The 20,401-nt window shown below is 39.1% G+C and overlaps 1 protein-coding gene across 2 annotated transcripts; it reads right to left on the reverse strand.

Annotated features, from left to right (window-relative positions):
• Positions 1–126: 126 nt before the first annotated feature.
• On the reverse strand, positions 127–19,834 carry LCA5 (lebercilin LCA5). Of its 2 annotated transcripts, none has more exons than XM_045009004.1 (8): positions 19,709–19,834; positions 18,422–18,806; positions 14,422–14,951; positions 12,142–12,279; positions 9,175–9,271; positions 7,535–7,683; positions 5,527–5,665; positions 127–4,074 (listed from the first exon to the last, which is right to left on the reverse strand). In XM_045009004.1, exons 2-8 carry the CDS (start codon positions 18,618–18,620, stop codon positions 3,266–3,268), a joined length of 2,061 nt encoding a protein of 686 aa, XP_044864939.1. In that variant the 5' UTR covers positions 18,621–18,806; positions 19,709–19,834; the 3' UTR covers positions 127–3,265. The 2 variants fall into 2 exon arrangements, with proteins under 2 accessions (XP_044864939.1, XP_044864940.1); XM_045009005.1 differs by lacking the exon at positions 19,709–19,834 and adding an exon at positions 19,681–19,704.
• Between the last annotated feature and the right edge of the window lie 567 nt (positions 19,835–20,401).

Below are 20,401 nucleotides of genomic sequence, written 5' to 3' on the forward strand. Positions count from 1 at the left end.
ATTTGAAAAACACATTATGCAGTAAATAAGCATGACTGGTAATTTTGCTACAAAGAAAATCGGCGTAAAGATTCATGAAAATCACAAGTCAAGAAAACTGGTTTGCTAAAGGTGATCTCCATACAAAAACTTTACTCAAATTCTTTAATAAAAACCATTTTGTTAAAAATCAAGATTGTTATGATTGGAATTTTTATACAGAAAATGAATCAGAAGTTACAAAAGCAACTGACATTACATAATAAATATAACTGGAATTAATACATACGAGAACAGTACTACAGCATCTCTTTATAAACATTAAAAATGACTCTATGGCATGTTAATTTAACATCTCATTTATAAAATTCTCTTTGCTTTGTATTTAACGAACACAAACTAATTATTTATTCTCGCACTAAAAAGGTTAAAAGCTGCTTTTTCATGATAGGAGGGTCCAGGCATCTGAGCATGGCCCTCTCCATCAGCCTTCTGAGCATGCCACAAGACACTGGAAGATGTGCTCATCATCCATCATGGACCTTTTGTAAGTGTTTGGTTGGAGACATTCATGAAGAAATGTTGTTCTCTCCAAAATTATGTATGGCAGCTGGAATTGAAGATTATAAATCATCAGCCCTATGTATGCACAGCTGGGGATGACAGGCCAGATTCTGGCCCATGTTACAGCCCTTTGTGTTGTTGCAGTATTGAAAAAGGGCTGGGAAGTTATTCTGAATGGGCAGGTCAGAGTTCCACTGGCATGAAGAATGCTAGCCTGGTGCTGAGACAGCATAGCTGACTCTCCGATACACCCTCCTGGCTCACCTTGGGAAGGGGGCGTACTAGGCGCATGGTTGAAGGAGACAGGATGACCAGAGCACACTTTGCTCCTGTGATCCCAGGGCCGCGTAGCAATCCCTTGGGGCTCTTACAAAACTAGCTAAATTTAGAGTAGCTCTACAGCCAGACTAGTCCCTGGCTGCCAAGAGGATGAGGGAAAAATAAAGATGGCTTAAAGCCACCTTTGCCTCCCTCTCTCCTCAGCTATGCTGAGCACAAGTCTGACACAATTAGAGATCTATTCTAGCCTGATATATCTGGGACCAAACAACTTCTTGCATGACAAGAAATTCTGTTAAGATGTGGAAAAAGATGCTGATCCTGAGATACTTGTTTTCTATGTAGGGTCTTCTGTGACTCACTATGGCATGAGTTTCTTTTACATTCTCTTTTCACCTATTGCTTTATTCTAGGTGACGGCCTGTCATTCCCTGCTTACTACATGTTCCTTTTCATAAAGATGAAATTACATGTGCCTTCCCCTAACATCACAAGGAGGCACTCTGAATGCATCACAGACAGCAGATGTCAATAGCCAAAGGGAGGTACTCCACATCAAGGGTAACACACTACTAGCTGCCTTCAGATAAAACACCATATTCCACACTATTTTCCTAAGTCAGCTGGCTGACGTGGGAGTCCAGTGGTTGCTCCCGAATGCAGGCCTTCTCACATAACAGCACATTGCACCATTAGCCAACTCCTGTGCTTATATTTGTATGCATTTTATATTAAATAATAAAGCTCCCTGTGAACAGTACAGTACTATGCTTTATGCATCAAACTACAGAGTCCATTACTAGAGTTGAAAAAAATTAAGAAAAAACACAAAGCCAAGTATACAAACTCACAAGATGACCCATTAGCAGTTCTGAATATTTATAATTTTCAAGAAATTATTTCCGTCCAATTATTTTTTTTAACATGGAAACTAGATCAACAGCAGGGGTCTGGCCTGGAACATAAAACAAGTATACACTGTACTAGTACATACAACAGAGGGCTAAATCACATTGTAAACCCAACTGGAATGATTGAATTAGGATGGAGAGAGGGAGAGGCAATGGGCTAACTGAGAACTTCTATGGGTTTCTCCAGCATCAGTTCTCTAATAGGCAGTAGGCAACATGTTTCTATGAAGGGAGAATGAGCAACAACTCCAAATTATAAGAATCTTCTATATTTAAGGCATTCCAGATCTCATTTATAGCACATTTGTCCCAATATATCAGAGCACTTTCTCAGATTCTGAAATCAGTCAACCGATAGCATGGATTTATAGAATTTAAGGTTTCTGCCATCTCACACAAATATTTGGGTAGGTTATATTTAGCAATGCACACTGTTCTCATCTCAATTTTAAAAAAAGTTTGTATGACTTGGAGATAGTCAGATTTTGCGATATTTCTGGAAATTATTTTAAAATGTACTGATTAACTTCCTCCTAACTCATTATTTAAATTCTCAGCAGTTCATATGTTTTATTTTCAGTCGGGAGTCCAACCCACTTCAATTAAGAGAAGTGTGACTATGGCATAGGTTTTCCCAGAACAGTATTTAAATGTGCCATGCAAAACTAGCTTATAACAAAAAGGTTGATGGGGCCATAACTCATGGCCTTCCAAACTGTAGGCTGAATTATCCTTCCTCCCCTCATTATCTGTATTATTTTTAATCCAATTGGGGAAAGCAAACAACCAACCAAAACCCAGCAGCTATATATAGGACCTGCATTAACTGCACTGAATCTGCTTTGAAGTGTTTGAACATCCCAGTGGAATAATGGCATTGCACAGCCTGGCAGGAGACAAGAATGTGGAAAGTATCATGGGACCTTTACATAGCCACAGGCAGAGACTAGTGAGAAAAGTGTCGCAGGTCATGTTTGGCTCTAGAAAAGCAGGTATAAGTGTTCCCCAACTACTTTCCCTTCCATTAAAATCCATAGAAGAGCATTAGTGGTGGCCTTTTGGAATACCACCAATTTGCCCTGGCAGTTGCACAGATTTGATGGTGGCAAATGCACATACAGAGAGTAGACTGGAATATGAGTAAGGTAGAAATAGTATCACCTCCTGAATGAAGAAGTGAGCAAATACCCAAACTCAGTTGCATTATATGGGAATCTGTCAGGAAATTCCCTCAAGATTATTGGCTGTGGTATGTAAAAAATAATCACTGCAACTCCTTATTTTCATGGACTGTATTAGGAAAGATGCATTAAAAAAATATAACTGCACAAGGAGCCAGACTGGTTAGAGTAGGCCAGACCGGTCTATCTGAATATGCAGTGTATATTTCCTCTCTCTCTATATTTATCTATTGAAATCATCCCTTCATAAGGCTTTTTAATATCTGAAACTTTTAAAATCTGTATATAATAAATACTGTATTAAAATATTTGGATAGCATTTTCACACACAAGTTATATAAAAGGTGGTCATCACAGGATTACTTCTTCAATTTCATCTTCGAAAGAATCAACAGCCTTAACTGCTGGCCGGCTTGTTGTATGCTGTAAACGGTGCCTATCTGGGTTAAAATTTCTTCCTTCACTGAAAAAAAAATCATCTTTAACTATAACTTTATTGCTTTTGCCTGGAGGAAGAGCACTGCCTGAATCATAGTCAGCTTCCAAAGGACTTGAGTCACTGCTTTTAGGTGGAGCGATGGTGTTGGCACTAGTTCCAAAAAGTTGTTCCATTAAATTAGACTTTTTCTCTTTCTTAGTATTGAAATCTGTATTTTCTTTAGTATTTTCTTCTAACACAACACTTTTTTGATTAAGCCAACTTGGCCTCCCGGATCCTTTCCCAAAGGAAGGTACGTAACTACCAAATGTCAAATCATTACTTGAATCTGTGGTTCTAACATTTTGCCGCTTCTGTCCTTCTGCTTTTGTAATAACATCATGGCTGTCATATACTGGAAGTCCATTAAATAATTTCTCTGTGGTCTCTAAGAACTGGTAGGTTTTCTCCTTTTTCTCTAGGGAGTCAAATTTTGATGCTGTATCTGTGAGGTGTGCTTGCGAAGCAAGTTTCATACTAATAGTGCTTTGAGTTTCTCTGTCAATTTTATACATTTTAGCCAGCAGCAACTCTTTTTTTTGTCGGTCTTCTTCTAGTTTTTCAGTGTTGTATGTCTCATTTTCAGTTTTATATATTTCTGACTCAATTCTTGCCTCCTCTTCTTTAGCCAATAAAAAGTTATTTTCTTTTTTCCTTCTGTCAAATTCTTCTTTTTCCCACTCTGCATGTAATTTTTTAAAAAGTTATTTGACATTTTCTAATACTTAAAAGGAATTTTTATTTTTTTTAATATATAAAAACAGAGCTTTTATAATTCTTGCAACCAGCACTGGTTTATTTTTTAAAGAAGTCATTTTTCATAAACATATTTACAATTAGACACAGGCTAAATCTTCTATCCTAACTTAAAACAACATGCCAATTTTGTAGTGTAGTTGCATTATTCATCTCTTTTAGTAGTTTCATATTCTACTGATTTTATCCTTGTCCTGTGTTTGTACAGAGATGAATATAACATCATTGATTTTAATAACTCTAATTGACAGAGTGCTTTATATTTCTCTGTTAACATCACTGACTTCAAGACAACTTTGGAATATACTTGTTTTCTGAAGTGCTACTGCAAAGCCAACTGGATAACAAAATAAAAAATAAGTAATAATTTTCAATGGTTTGTTTTTAAGTTTTCCTACAGTAGGGAGCAATTTAAAATATTACCTCTTCCTCACTTGCGTGTCTACAGGCCATAGTGTGTGTTGAAAACACCTCTGCACAAGCTTTCTGTGCACCATCAAGTGAACATAAACGATTATTTACAAAAACAGCACACACCACTTTTCACAGGTATAAATGGCTACATGAGGTGTAAGGGGGGGAAAATCAGGTCCTTCCACATATGAACTGCATACACAATGGATTTAAGAGTTTGTGGCCAAGTGATTGTACACACAAAGTTGCATGCACACACAAAAAGGCAATTTTCTGAATATTTACCCATCCAAAAAATAATTGTCCTGTCTGAATATGAAGTTTTAAGGTAGGTTCAGATTGTAACAAGAACAACCTGATACACGTGTATAGAACAGATCCCCCCGATCAGGAATCCTCTCTGAAGAGCTGGGACATGGACCTCAGTGGTGACAGCACTAACTTGTACTGTACTTTATACCAAGCTTATGAAAACAAACTGCAACAGTTAATATTTTTCATCTATATATGGCATAGCATCTCCAGTATGAAAGAGAAGTAGGAAGCTGAATTTCAATGGGGAATGCTAGGGAAAAAAAATCTTATTTTTACAGTAAGGTGGACAAGAGTGCTAATATTAGGACTATTTTACCCCAAGACACCAGGGGGCAGATTCTCAGTCGGTGCAAACAGTCCACTGACTTTTTTCATGGATATTTTTTTCAGCTGTGATTCTCCACAGTTGGTATTTGGCTTTGAAGCCGTGTCTTGGGGCAGCAATAGCAGGGCACAGGAAAGAGGTTACTTTGTATCCCTTAATATTTTCTGTTTTGACCTTGTTCATGTTAAATCATTTATCCTTTTTAGTGGTTTTCCTTTTCCAGAATCAATTTGTTGTTTTCAAGAGAAGTGTTATAGGCCTCATTTGATTGGTATTTTGTTTTGTCTAGATTTTCCAGCTTGGCAGTAGCCACAGTTTTCTTACCGTCACATAGTTTCTGGGCTTTCTCCTCTAAAGCCTGCAGTTCTTGGTCATGTTTCATTTTCTCCTCTCTCTCCCTGTTCCGTTCTTGACTTAGATGCTCTGCTTGTTCTTTCCATCCTTTTTTCTGAGTTTCCTGTTCCTGATGTAAATTGATAAAAGAAAGCGTGATAGAAAATTTCTGCAACAGCTTTTTTTGTTTATTGTTAAACACAAAATCTTCTGAATTGGAATGATATTAAGGACTTCAATGAAGCCACTCCAGTTTACCTCAGCTGGGGAAATGGCCCTAAAACTCTTATCAGACCTAACATGGTCTTAAGTACTTGCAAATCATCAACTTGATTTTGTATGGCATCTTTAATAGAACCTGCATCCTGTAATGCTTCATACTAAAATTTATTTGTTCTGTGTTTGTATAGCGCCTAGCACAATGAAGTTCTGGTCCATTGGCCAGGAATGGCAAACCCTGGCCACTGGGAGCTGCGGGGGCTGTGCCTACAGACGGTCAATGCAAACAAAATGTCTCGCGGCCTGCCAGCGGATTATCCTGATGAGCCACGTGCCGAAGGTTGCCAACCCCTGGCCAAGGCAGATCACCCAAATATACTACATTTTAAAGTATCAGAGGGGTAGCCGTGTTAGTCTGGATCTGTAAAAGCAGCAAAGAGTCCTGTGGCACCTTATAGACTAACTGACGTATTGGAGCATGAGCTTTCGTGGGTGAATACCCACTTCATCAGATGCACATTTTAAAGGACTCTTACACCAAAGATTATAGATAACGGAGAAGAAGATTTTAGAACTAAAGACCTAGGAATCAAACTGCCAACTCTGAAAAAGCTTCAGCTGTTATAGAAAACAGCAACATAGGCCTCCCAAGAGCACCAGCCTAATGTGCTACCTGCTGAACTGATTCCCAGCTGTACAGAGAGACATATTCAAGATTTCAGTCCTGGTAATCAAAACTCCTCCTTGAAATTGATCCAACCAACTTTAGGGAACCACTTCTCTCTCTGACATCATGACTTTCTAAATCATTACTTTCTTCTGAACTAACAGAATGGTCAACCACAAGGATAAAAACCTGTGAATGAGGAAACAAGGCTTTCCAAATATGGAATTTCCTTCGGGAAGAGATCAGAATGACCATGAATCTCAATGCTTCCTAAGCTAAAAGTTACACTTTTTTTAAGCTTAGCTTCCCACAATTAGAAAGAACATATTACAAATGTAGGGAGGGAAACAAACAGGAGAGCCTTGTGGATATTTCACTTTTAAGCAAGTCCAATATATTCCATGATTCTACAGCTATGGAATTTACAGCAGACTTGGTAGTCTCTACCTTACTTAACGTACACCTTCTTGCAGCTCCTCTTTGCATAAGTTACAATTCTCATACCCTTTAAACATTTGTACGGTGAGTGCAAGTAGATCTGAGGAGGTGAACTAATATCACCTTACACTTCACTTGAATTTTAGTCTCATGGCTCAAAAGTATTAAAAAATCAGTGAGATACTATTTTATAATGAAGATGTTAACAGCAAAAAACATTGGGATAAAGATAACAGAAATATATTTCATGCTTTACATAGGGGAGCAGGATTTGGACACTAGTGCAATGGGACGAAGCACTAAAATCCATGATTGTGGAAGAAGGCTGGAAGTTAAAAGTAAACCATAATTAAGGCTCAGCAAAAATACTGAGAACAAGAGACTGCTCAAATATCTAGACTAGAAACGGAGAAGGAGAAAGAAACCAAAATGTCAAATCAGTAGGGATTACAGTGAAATGATAAAAGGTAATAAAAGAAGCAGAGCAAGTTAACGATAGTCAACAGGATTCAGAGGAAAGTGAAATGTAAACAGGGTCATGTAAAACCGTAATTTTGTCTATCTGAGAGCCTAATCATTTTCCTAAGATATGAGGATGTCTTTCCTAAAATATAAATTAGATCTTAGGAAATTTGGCTTCTTAAGTGGATTATTTGGAACTATAAAATAACTCACCAGTCTGAGAAGTGTCTCCTCTTCTTTCTGATCTGTTACATAAACAGAAACAAACTCTGGTGGTGGAGGAAATTCGATTGGTGAGAAGTACCCACTAGTCTGTACTCCTTTTGTAGTCTGGATTCCTTTTTTAGTATTCTGGCTAGTGGCTGTAATAAATATATACAAAAACAAAGCAAGTCAAAAAATTTTTTTTTTGTAATTCAGAATATTCACAAATAAAAAGAACCCCAAAATTAAAAAAAAAATGGTCATCTTTGCTTCTCATGAATTTATACCTAGGAGCTAATAGTATTCCTATAACTTAGAAGAATACATAAAAGCACCCTGATCTAATGAGGATCAGCAGGGTTTTTTTGTTTGTTTGTTTTTGTTTTTATTGTGGCTGATCTCTAAGAAAAAAAGAAAGAAAGAAAATTCTATATCCATTTTGATGAAATTTTGGAGCAAAAACAATTACATGAAAGGACAAAAAATAAATCAACACAAAACAAAGAGTTACATGTTTCTGAAAGTATCTTAACGTCAAAGTACTTCATAATTAGGGCCAATAGGAACCTGTGGGAAATACTGCCAAATTCTAAGGAGCTTTCCCGAGATTCTGGGAAAGTGTTTGGAAAAGTCTGAAGATATTTTTAATATATCCACAAATAATGAGTTATTTAAATCTACTAAATTGTCTAAAAATATCCCCCTTGGATACTTTTCCCCCCACAATCTGCCAATGATCTAAATTTTGTCTATTTCCCCTCCCTCACAGATGGTCTTTTTGTTTCTCTAGAAGGATCAACTTTAATATTATAGCATAGTCTATTGCTTGCATTTTTGAGACTTGCAACCTTGTCTCTGTGGAATAACCTTTCAGATTAATTTAAGTACACTGGATGATGCGTAATAGCAGGATATTTCCATTAAAGGGATCAGCCATAAAATAGTTCAAAAGTATTGACATCAAAACCTGCTTAAAATGACACAGAAAAGACTGCTTGCCTTACTCCTGGTGAGTAATCTTACTGATTCAGTATGAGTGCATCTGGCCCTATATACACAAGTAAAACAAGTTTTCAGTCTGCCAGCAGATTCAGGAAGATATCAGTACACTGATTTGCATTTGAAAAATTATCTTCAGTCAGATGGACTGTACTACTTTTTTCAATGCATACTTAAATTCTGCTCTACAAACTGGAATTAGCAAAAATTCAGAGAAACCCCTAAATCCACAGTCATGTGGAATGACAATGGTACATATTTCCAGTGGGTCTAATTATAATCAAGCTACCTGCTTGATTACTAGTTGTGATTTAATAGCAAACTATTTCTAAACAAAGCCCTTTCCCCCTCCCCCCATGAACATTTGGGATAAATGTAAACTGCTGAATTGAGAGCAGACAGCCCTAGTTCTTTTGTTGGGGGTAAGGTGGCTTCATTGTACTATTATTAGAGGGACAGTCAAATAAAAATTACAATGCATGTCATTGGTTGTTTTGACTGCTGTGTTTTACAGAGAGTAAAGAACTCCACAGCCTGGGACAGGACCTGAAAGGGTCAAAATGAAACAAACATTTAATGGCTTGAACACTGAAAAAATAATAGTCTATTTGGTAGTAGCTTTTCTGTTTATATCCTTTTTTTAAAATTACCTTTTTTTCTTTGTGTAACATCCGTTTCTTTTTTAGGTGATGGCTTCAACATACGGTTAGCATATATATTTTTTGCATCAAGTTCTCTCTCTTTTTCCTGATAATGAATGAGGTAGAGACAGTAGAGTTAAATTAATAAAGTTACATCAACTTATATTTAACAGCCATTGAAATAAATTGTGGCAAGGCTAAGCAACTATGCAGTTTAAGGGAAAATTATATATATAGTTCATTCTTCATTGATTGAATAAGGTCCTTGATTATTCAGCACAATGTTTAAAGAGACCATTCAATTCTTTAAATCACATTTCTAGTACATGGTTTCCTCCCCTCTCAAAAATCAACTGATTGCCGAAATACTCTTTCACATTTAGTACTGTATCTTTGAACTTAGCTAAGATAAAACTGAAGGCCAATATGTTCATACAAAGGTGCTTAACATTTTAGAAAGCTAAATTACAGATGCATGTGCCTACCATGTTAATTTTTTGTATTATACTAAGTAAAAAAAAATCACATTAGCATTACTACCTGCTAGTGGACCGGGCAGTAACTCTGACAAGCAGGATCCGCTACATTACAGCTTTGGCAGCATTGTCAGAATTGGCCCTGGGTGTATTGTTCAGAAAGAGAACACAGCAGAGGATATGGAAAATGCAAGTACAGTGACTCCCCGCTTAACGTTGTTATGTTCCTGAAAAATGCGACTTTAAGTGAAACGATGTTAAGCAAATCCAATTTCCCCATAAGAATTAATGTAAATGGGGGGCGGGGTAGGTTCCAGGGAAATTTTTTTTTACCAGACAAAAGACTATTTTTTATATCTATCCATCCATACACACACACAGTATAAGTTTTAAACAAACAATTTAATACTGTACACAGCAATGATGATTATGAAGCTTGGTTGAGGTGGTGAAGTCAGAGGGTGGAAGAAGGTGGGATATTTCCCAGGGACTGCCTTACTGCTAAATGATAAACTAGAACTTGGCTGAGCCCTCAAGGGTTAGCACATTGTTGTTAATGTAGCCTTATACTCTAAAAGGCAGCACAAATGGAGGGAGGGGAGACAGCATGGCAGACAGAGACAGACACACACACCATGTGTGTGTGAGAGAGAGATACGCATTACCCCTTTAAGTACGTTGAACCACTCTAAGTAGATTGCCTTTTTAAGTAGGCTAGGAAGTTGAGACAGAAGCTGCTGCGAGCACGCTCCCTCCATCCTGAGCCCTGTTGCTAACCGCATTTCCATAGAGTGGTGGTGGCGGGACACAGGGGGCAGGCGTGTGGGGGGGGGAACACCCTGATATTCCCCCCCACACACACACCCAGCACAGCAAGCAGGAGGATCCCAAGAGCAACTCCAAGGCAGAGGGCAGGAGCAGCACATGGCAGTGGGAGGAGAGACATCTGAACTGCTGGCAATTGATAGCCTGCTGGGCGGCTGCCGCACAGGGAACTTAGGGGAGCAGGGAGCTGATGGGGGGGCTCTCAGTCCACCCTGGTTCCAAGCCCCCACCAGCTAGCTCCATCGGGCTGCTCTTTCTGCAAGCAGTGGACAAGGCAGGCAGCTGCCAAACAACATTATACGGGAGCATTGTGCAACTTTAAATGAGGATGTTCTCTAATTGATCAGCAATGTAACAACGAAACATTAACTGGGATGACTTTAAGTGAGGAGTTACCGTACCATAACTTGTGTGATGGTCAGCCTTGGGGATATAGGCCCTGTTTCAACAAGGTAGATAGTACATGCTTATGTAAGTATATGAGTAGTCCCTTTGACTTCAGTGCTTAAATATCTTGCTGAACTGGAGCCATAAAGATTATCTTTGGAGCAATGCAGAGATTAAAATTGATGCGGTTGTGAGAAAAATGCCATTGTTTTTGCCTTAAGCCACATACAATACAGGGATATATTCCCCTCACATGGCTTTTACTAAAAAGAACATAGAAATAAATGTTGCTTAACCAGGAATACTGAATTTAGTTAATAAATAGTGCTGGGATTCTTCTGTTCATGAATGTATTTTTCAAGGTATCCTAGTCTTCTTTAAAGGAACACTGTCAACTTAAGACCCATTTATTTGAAACTAGCAAGTTTATTTAACTTTACTGGTAGCACTTTATATTACTGAAAATGAAAGTTTTAAAAATCCTATTTACTTTTCACAGTACATGCCAGTTACTTTGAATTTCTCTCAGACTGGGCAGTTAACATTACTTAAATCAATTTCACTTTTATATCCTCCCATGGTGTTTAGCTGTTTAAAAACAACTTCTTCCAGTGGAACTAAAAGTCATGGAAACATTTCTATCAACCATAGGTTTCATGAAACCTTTCTACACAATCTATATTTTGGTCCAAATCTGAACTTGCAGCTTCTCTTTCAGGAAGTATGACTAAGGAAGTACTAAATAATACCGGGCATTATGATTTTTAAAACAATGATTCTTATAGCCTAATTTTAGAACTTGTACGCCTAAAATGAGCAAGTAATTGCTTGTGCAGATAAAGTAACAATGCATGCCCATTGCCAGTATGCATATGCAATTACTCAATCTATGTGCACAGCTACAGTAATTGCATATGCAATTTAGGCATATTAAATTGCATGTACTTATTTGCAGGTATAATTTTAAAAATCCAGCCCTTAGTTTTCTGTACAGCTTACAGTGTAGCAGTGATTTCTGATTGTGTACCTGACCTATCCTTTTCCTACCTAATGCAAATGATACATGAGGATGACTGACATCAGCACATTCCCTTTCATACAGGTATTCCAGAATCAGAGTTTAGGAGATTAATTTTAAAAAGAGAGAGTGAACCCATTGGAGAAAAATGAAGTTAATTTTGCAAGGAATGATTAAAATAAACTTGAAATATTTCAATAATAAAGTACTCTCACAGCTAAAAATGCCTTAAAGTGGCTGGATTTTAATACTACAGTACATAATTTTTACCTTTAGCTTTTGATTTAGTTGTTGAAGCTCTTCTTGGAGAGCTTTATTTTCTTCTTGGGCCTCATGTACCTTTTTTTTCTCAGATTGCAATTGTCGCTGGAAACTGCTGTTATTCAGCTCAAGGCTTTTCTCCAAATCCTGCAGTTCATATGATAATAGAATGTTTTAAAAAGCACCAACTTTTTAAAATAAACAAAATATATAAAAATACTATTTGAGGGTCAAACCTGACTCTGCCTCTAGTGTGGTACAGAGGCCATTTAACTTTGTGTCCACAACAACTTGATCAAATCCAGATGTTAACCAGAGGGGACAGCCACACCAGCTTTGGTTGGTGCCCAACCTCACTTCACCCACATACAGGGAGATACCTCTGAGGAGGCACTGGACATTCACAATACCTCCCAGATTCTGTATGCTATTGGACACAGAGGCCAGGTGACCCAACAGAGGGCTCTCAAACTGTCATATTAGAAATAAAAGAACATCCCCATGAAAAACTGGGATAAGAATAAGGAGGGGGAGGAGGAGACGACATCCTCACAGAGATTTCCCAACCTTCCTTTAACCATTTCTAGTGAAGGTTTAATTTTTGGGGACCCTGTCCTTGTGATAGCTGTTTAACATGAACAGCATATGATGACACTGTGAGGAAGTAGAAAAATATCCAGAGTGCCTTTTAAGAAAAAAAATCACTTATCTCATATGGGATCACAAGTGCTAAAATGCCTTAACTGTAAACCATAGAATCATTGGACTGGTAGGGACCTCGAGAGGTCATCTTGTCCAGTCCCCTGCACTCAAGGCAGGACTAAGTATTATGTAGACCACCTCGACAGGTGTTTGTCTAACCTGCTCTTAAAAACCTCTAATGATGGAAATTCCACAACCTCCCTAAGCACTGGAATGAATTGCCTAACTACCCTGACAGTTAGGAAGCTTTTCCTAATGTCCAACCTAAACCTCCCTTGCTGCAATTTAAGCCCATTCCGTCTTGTCCTATTCTCAGAGGTTAACAAGAAGAATTTTTCTCCCTTCTCCTTGTAACAACCTTTTCTGTACTTGAAAACTGTTATGTCCCCCCTTTCTTTTCTCCAGCCTAAACAAACCCAGTTTTTTTCAATTTTCCATCACAGGTCAAGTTTAATCATTTGTATTTATCTTTTATCTGTGGACTTTCGCCAATTTGTCCACATCTTTCCTGAAATGTGGTGCCCAGAATTGGAAAATATCTGGTTACAGTATGGTAACATTACAGTGCAGAACTAATGTTGTTTGGGTTCCCAACTCTACATTTCCATACCTTGACATATTTGGATTTCACTGAAATTTAACCTAAGTCTTGAATTTCCTAGGTTTACAATGCTTGGGTTGTTTTTTTTTTAAATAATTATACCACCTCTGTAATTTTTTTTACCTTACATTTCCTACGTAGGCACTCAACCTTAACTCCATCTTAACACAGTCAAATATGAGTATAAATACCAGGCAAAAACGAACACCACACACAAAACTGGCAGACAGTTACGTTACTCTTATAATGTTACAGGCCCAATATACAAATAGTTTTGACTTAAAAGGGCTCTTTTTCTTTCCCATGGCTATATAGTTTTGCTGACTAGGATGCAAACATTATGCACAAAATTCCTAAAATAAATACCTACTATACATGTATCTATACCATGAGATAACTTTGAACAAAATTATAACAACTCCTTGAGGCTGACTCCACAACCAGCCTATACAGAATAACCAAACATTGCATGGATGCTGAGTTGTATTAGTTTTCAAGAGAATTTGTTTTAAAAAAATATAATGTATTTTGTAGAACTTCAGCATAATATCCTCTAAAATCCGTGAGGATCCTCCTCTTATACACGCTACCTCGTCAAGCAGCATAAACTAGATTATGAAAAATTAAATTAGCTGCACAACTTTCTGGAAGTTATTGCTAAATTGATTAGCATCTAGGTTAAAAATGCCAAGTCTATAATATAAAACACACAAGATAAAACATACCAGTAAACAACATTATTAATAAACACATACAGTGTACTGCACAGATTGTAAAATGATTGTGCATAGTCATGTACAAAATTTACATGGTGTTACTTATTTGCAATAGAAACTATTTTCCATTCGCCCTACTGCTGTAAAATGGATAATACAAGTTAATGTATGATGCTCATACTGGAAAGAAGCATTCCTACTCAATTTGTTAAATTAAATTGTTAAATTAAAAAAAAATGTGGGTGGGGGAGGTCAGGAACGTTTTCTCACCTTAATTCTTTTCTCACTCTCATCCAGTCTGTTCTCTGCTGAGGCTAGCTTCTTTGCCAGTTCATCTCGTTCAGCTAAGTGCTTATCTTCAGAAAGCTTTTTCAATTTTTGCAAAGAATTTTTTGTCCTGTACAGTTCATCCTCTGAATCTTTCAGTCTTCTTTCAGTTGTGCGTTCTCTCTCTTGAGATTTTCGTAAGCGCTCCCTTAATATTCTAATCTCATTGTTATGTCGAGCGAGGAGTTGAGAGATTTCATTTTCTGTATCTTCAAACTTATTCAAGGCTTTCTCCTGCCTGTACTGAAGACTCTTCAGTGCCCTGTTTTCTTTCTGCAGCTCATCTAGTTTGATGTGGAGTTCAGTTAGTTCATTCCGAAGCTCATTGATTTTTAGCAGTCTGGCAGAAAGAACCCTTTTTGTAACAAGATCTATATCTTTTGCAGGAGAATCCCTACTGAGGCTCTGGGAGCGAAAACCCCACCTTCTCCCTCTTTTGGCTGGTGCATATTTGGAAACTGGTTTCTTAGCGGCTTAAAAAAAAGCAGATTTTACTGTAAGGAACTCAGCAAAGCCCATTGCTATTTTTTTCTATTTAAGCAGGCATCTTCCTTGAAATAAAGCCCTTTTCGCCTGAGAGATTTTTGTACAGTACCTACGTCATGGTGGTTTTCTTTAGAGAAATCAGACACAAAAATGTTTATTCTCATTTTCATAGCTACAAAATAGAGATTTATGCTTACGATACACTGCAAAGCTGCTATATACTTTGATTTTCTTCTTACTCTGACTTTGAAACCAATTATGCTGCTTACAACCATCAGAATGAAATTATAAAGTAAACATCTGTTGTAGTTATATTTTTGTTCATTAATTTCAGATTTCATTATAAGTGTTGAAATAGAAATACTGTATCTCTGTACACATTTAAAATGGTGATCACTAGAGCTTCAGCTAGTTTTGTAGCAAGCATGCAGCAATTTTATTAGATACATTCAAATTTTATTAGATACATATATAGTATTTCTGGAAACCTGCTACTGTACGTGCCAAAAAGACGATAACAATGGGTTCATTGCAGTTAGAAAAAAAGTTCTAAACCTTATGAAAATTTGTTCTTCCCTGATAAATTTTAGTTCTGTCACATGTTATTTTCCAAGGAGCACTCATTTTAGTATTAATAGATACTAATCCCAATTAATTTAAAATATCATTTGTATGCATGTTTCATATATACAACATACAGATAATATTTTAAAGTGATTTGGGATTAGTGTAGGTATATATATAAATTTTAATATATACAAAATACAATTAGTGTGTATATACACACACACATATATAAAAAGCTTAGCTTTGGTCTTTTTGCATAGCTCAAACCATAATCATACTGCATAAGGCAAATAACTCATAGAAAAACTGTCATTTAGAGAACTGAATATATGCAGTTATTACTGAACTAATGCAGAATAGCCTTTAGAAGCAACATATTGGATGCCATCTTATACCTGCCATTGCAGCTTCTGAATCATGAGACTGGTATACAACAGAAACACACTACAGTACACAAATCAGGTATTAGCTAAGAGGGAGCATGCACTAGCTCCTCTATTTTCCTTTTGGCACTTATTGTATTTCCTCTATTCTACAGATAGCATTCTATGGCAAAACAGCAGCTTTTAAATCTTTTCTTAGTTTCCACTAAGCATTTCACACACACAGACTCATCCAATAATATTTCTATCTGAAACTCAGTTTTCCATAGCTTAATCATATACAATACTCAGTTTTCCTTTAATGGAGAGGATTTGGCACATTACACTCAGCTACAAAAGGGTTAGGTAATAATTATACCACAGGGCTACCCCCCCTGCTTCAACCTATTTAATGGGTTCAGATAAATCTACCAATATAGATTTTATTTTCCAATCCATATGAAGCACTCAAGAGTCTCACATATGGTTTTGCACTTTTGACCATCTGTATAAAACTGGGAACGAAAGGTTGGTGTGGTGATCCTGCCATTTCTGAAAGACATTTGACATGTATGTCTTCATGTCAACAGATACATTCAGTTTTTGCCACAAAACCCGAACAACCACCCTCTTTTCTCCACCGCATATTACAACAAAACCATGGCAATTTTATTTCCCAGAGACCTACATGCGAAGCTAACATACAAACAGTAAGGGGGACTTGACACTCCTTAGCACAACTGTATTGAGCACCATGTCAGCACCAAATAGGCCAACAAAGAAAGAGGGGCTGAAGCCATGATCCATGGGCATTTCATTGATTTGAGGCCTCATTATGATCTAGTCAGACCTCTTGCATAACAAAGGTCACAGAATTTCACCGAGTGATTCCTGCATCAAGCCCATTGTGACAAATAGTACCACATGCAATATATTTGGGAACTGTTATACAGACTTTATGAATGTTATCTGTATCTTTGTGATACTATTGTATCACTCATAAAAACTTATCTGCAAAAGCAAGAAACTAAAAATCAGTGTGTCGGAGGGTGATTAATACAAATCCTGGGACAAGTAAACAACTTGAAAGAAGTATCACAGCTAGGGAGAATTGAGAGTTCAAAAGACAGTCTAGGGTATAAAGACAACGCGTGAACTAACTGGAGGCCCTCATTTTGATCCAATCAACAGACATGAACCTTTGTCCAAACCTTGCTGAAAGGCTGGAGAGACAAGGGTCTGCACATGACTGAGGCAGGCTTAAGTATGTGTTTAGACCTTTTATTTTTTGTGTGTTTTCTCTGCATTGCTTTTGTCCTTAAATAAAAGTACTTTGCTTTGGAAGAGTTGTTTCATTATTTGCAGCCACTTGCATACACCGTCCATAGCCCCTTTGAGAGAAAGCAAAGCACAGGTGCTGGATTCCAGTCAGGCCTGCTGGAATAATCACAGTGAAGTGCAGGGGGCTGCAGCCTAAAACCCCAGTCAGAAGGGAGAGGGATGCAGGTCTCTGCCCAGAGAGATGCAAAGGCTAGAGTCCTGAGACTTAAGAGGGCACTCCTTGAGCAGACCAGGGGGGGTCAAAGAAACTGTGAGACTCATAACTTCTGGTTGAGATAGAGTATATCTTTTAGAAAGACAGGATATATTATAACTTACACTGGAAATTGTGTGTGATGGCTCAGTATAAGCAGCCAAAACTCAGCATAGAGGCTGTTCAGTCATTATCCACCTTAGGAGTCACAGAGCTATTCTCGTCTCACTTCTTGCTGGGTGGGGAGTAGCGTGACCAGATGTCCCGATTTTATAGAGACAGTCCCAATTTTTGGGGTCTTTTTCTTATATAGGCTCCTATTACCCGACCCCCGTCCTGATTTTTCACACTTGCTGTCTGGTCACCCTAGTGGGGAGGAAGTTCCATTACCTCCACAATCCCAGTCAGCAAAGCAGTTTACCCAAGGGGATTGAGGTGGGGGATGTGTTGGTAAGGGAGATGGGAGTGGAATGAATTTTAACTTTGGAGAATAATCAGATAAAGCACTTTTGTTTTTGAAGCTCCAAGGATGGGAATATGAATATTTCTTTTGAGAAAGAACACACAGTATACAACTACAGTGGAAAGTCTAGTAAAACAGATATCCATAATAAAGATCTTGGGACATTTTGTCTAAGAAATTATAAATATTCTTCCCTGGATTTAAGTATTATATATACTGTATAACAAGGGTTTGCTTCAAGAAATCCAATGACAACCTTTGGAACATAAGCAGATCTGAAGTTCTGTTGCAATTAGAGGATGGGACCAGGGCAGAATTCACTTGTCTTTTTATTTCTTGTCAGAAAAAATAAATAATTCTAAAATTAAGTTTAGCAGAATTTTATAGACAAAGGCTCATTTCAGTTATCAAAATAAAAGTTACAGACCACTTACCAAACATAAAATAATTTATATTTTCTTCCCTCAAAGTTTAAAATACAACTGACACTAGTAGACTGTTTCAGGGTGCCATGTTTTGTGATCTACTTACTTTGGTAATGCACAAGGCTACTCAAAGTCTCCGTTTTGTGATCTTTTTTCCTATGGCTTGTAGACTGAGAGCTTAGTGTAAGTGATCGGTCAGAGGCATGAGATGCATTATCTTCATCTGAATAGTAGGAGTTGCTATTTTTATCACCATCTGACGTTCTGTCATGGTCAGAATCCAAGCTCCTTGTTCTTTCTCCCATTTCTCAAATCACAGTTGTTCTTCAGATTTTTCTCAAAGAATGTTCATTTTGACAGGGAAGAACTTTTTAGTAGTTAGAGGTAAAACTGTTGGCTCCTTTCCAAATCTGTTTTATCCTCATGTTCAGAACATGAGCTCTTGGCATTCATTTTTAGCAAGCAGGGGCCATCATTCATAATGCATTTTTCTACAACAGTTAAAAAAAAGGAACTGAGAATATTTTAGTGGTTCAGCTTTTAGATTTCACACAGAAACCCCCCCAGAAAGGGCAAGATAATTCAGGATTCCCACAGTCTCATGCCTAACATGTCTGTGTATCAGCCTTGTCAATTATGTCATCAGGAATAGGTATCACTCTGGGAATTGCTCAATAGCCTTTTTGGGTATTGCACACAAAAACACCCTTCCCCACCACCTAAAACAATGAAATGGTGGATTTAAGCATTACATCATTCCACATTATAAAAAGTTATAAAAAGGTAATATTTGGACCACAAAACTGATGACAGAATTCTTAAAATTTGGACCCAGAGTATTTTGTTTTCATAGGAACACTCTGCAAGACTAATGTCAGGCACAAAAAAATTAGTGAGGAGACACTCTGTAAATAGTTGATGACCAGTAAATGCCGACCTAGGCCTGAAGAGTTCTGGGCACAGCAAGGGACAGACAGACATGAAACACAAGGAAGTGGTTGTTATCCCAGCTAGTGACGGTGCTGATGGAAAATCAGCAGCCTTGACCCGCAAGCCCCTCCCTTCTCCCCTCAAGCCCCCTTACCCGTCCTCCCCACTCCCAGCCCCCTCTCCTCAACCCCCCTCTCCACATCCATTCCCAGCCCCCTCCCTCTTCCCCTCAAGCCCCCTTACCCCTCCTCCCCACTCCCAGCCCCCTCCCCAATCCTAACTCCCTCCCCAATCCTAACTCCCTCCACCCCGCTCTCGGCCCTTCCCATCCCCCACACCTCCTTCGCCGACCTCCTCCCTCGCCACACTCCCAGCCCCTCCCCTATGACCCCCCCATCCCAGCCCCCGCCCCTTGCAATGAAGCCGGGTCCATACGCGGCGCTGCCCGGCCCCCGCCCGGTACCTAGTGCCGCCGGCTCCGCGCCGCAGCCCCTCCCAAGCCGACCCCCCAGGCGGTTGGCGGGCCCGGGCTGCGCGGCGCTTAAAGGGGCCGCCGCCCGTCTCGGGATATTTACAGCGGGTTCCAGGGCAACGGGGCAAGGAGGGAGGCGGGGAATGGGCGGGGCGGGGCGGGCAGCGGGATATGAAGCCACCCATTGACTGCCCGTCCTGCCAAATCAATAGCGCAGAGCGTCCCTGCTCCTGATTGGCTTCGGGGCGAGTGGAAGGCGTCCCTCCTATTGGCCGGGGGTTTGTGGGGGCTGCGCAAGGGGGGCTGCTGATTGGCTAGTGTGCAAGAGCCTCGCAGTGTGAACTCCGGCCTTAACGGGAGGGGGAAGAAGAGGGGGCGCAAGGTCGGGGAGGGGAAGCTGAGGCCGGGCCGGGACCAGGAGTCCATTGCGACCCGCTCCGCCGAGTGCGGTGTCCTGGAGCCCCCCTGTCAGTCTTGCCCCCTGCACCATGGCTACAGCAGCGCCCTCCCCCCCCCCCCCCGCAGACAAGCCAGACTGACAGACCTGACCCACCAGTACAAGCTTTGGGGTGACCTGCCCAGTGTGATCAGCCCCCGCCTGGCCTGCAGAGCACCCCCTCTGGGGTAAAAGCCCAACACCTACCCCGCACAATACCGAGTCCTCATTCTTCCCCCATATTAAGA

This window comes from Mauremys mutica, chromosome 3, assembly GCF_020497125.1.
Source record: "Mauremys mutica isolate MM-2020 ecotype Southern chromosome 3, ASM2049712v1, whole genome shotgun sequence".
Lineage (NCBI taxonomy): Eukaryota > Metazoa > Chordata > Testudines > Geoemydidae > Mauremys > Mauremys mutica.

Excerpts from the sequence above, each read along its gene's own strand:
- LCA5 (XM_045009004.1), bottom strand. The coding sequence starts at position 18,620 with ATGGGAGAAAGAACAAGGAGCTTGGATTCTGACCATGACAGAACGTCA. Across the intron at positions 12,280-14,421 it reads AGAGTGAGAAAAGAATTAAG|GATTTGGAGAAAAGCCTTGA; the intron begins GTGAGAAAACGT and ends TATGAACTGCAG. Across the intron at positions 7,684-9,174 it reads TGTTACACAAAGAAAAAAAG|CCACTAGCCAGAATACTAAA; the intron begins GTAATTTTAAAA and ends TATTTATTACAG.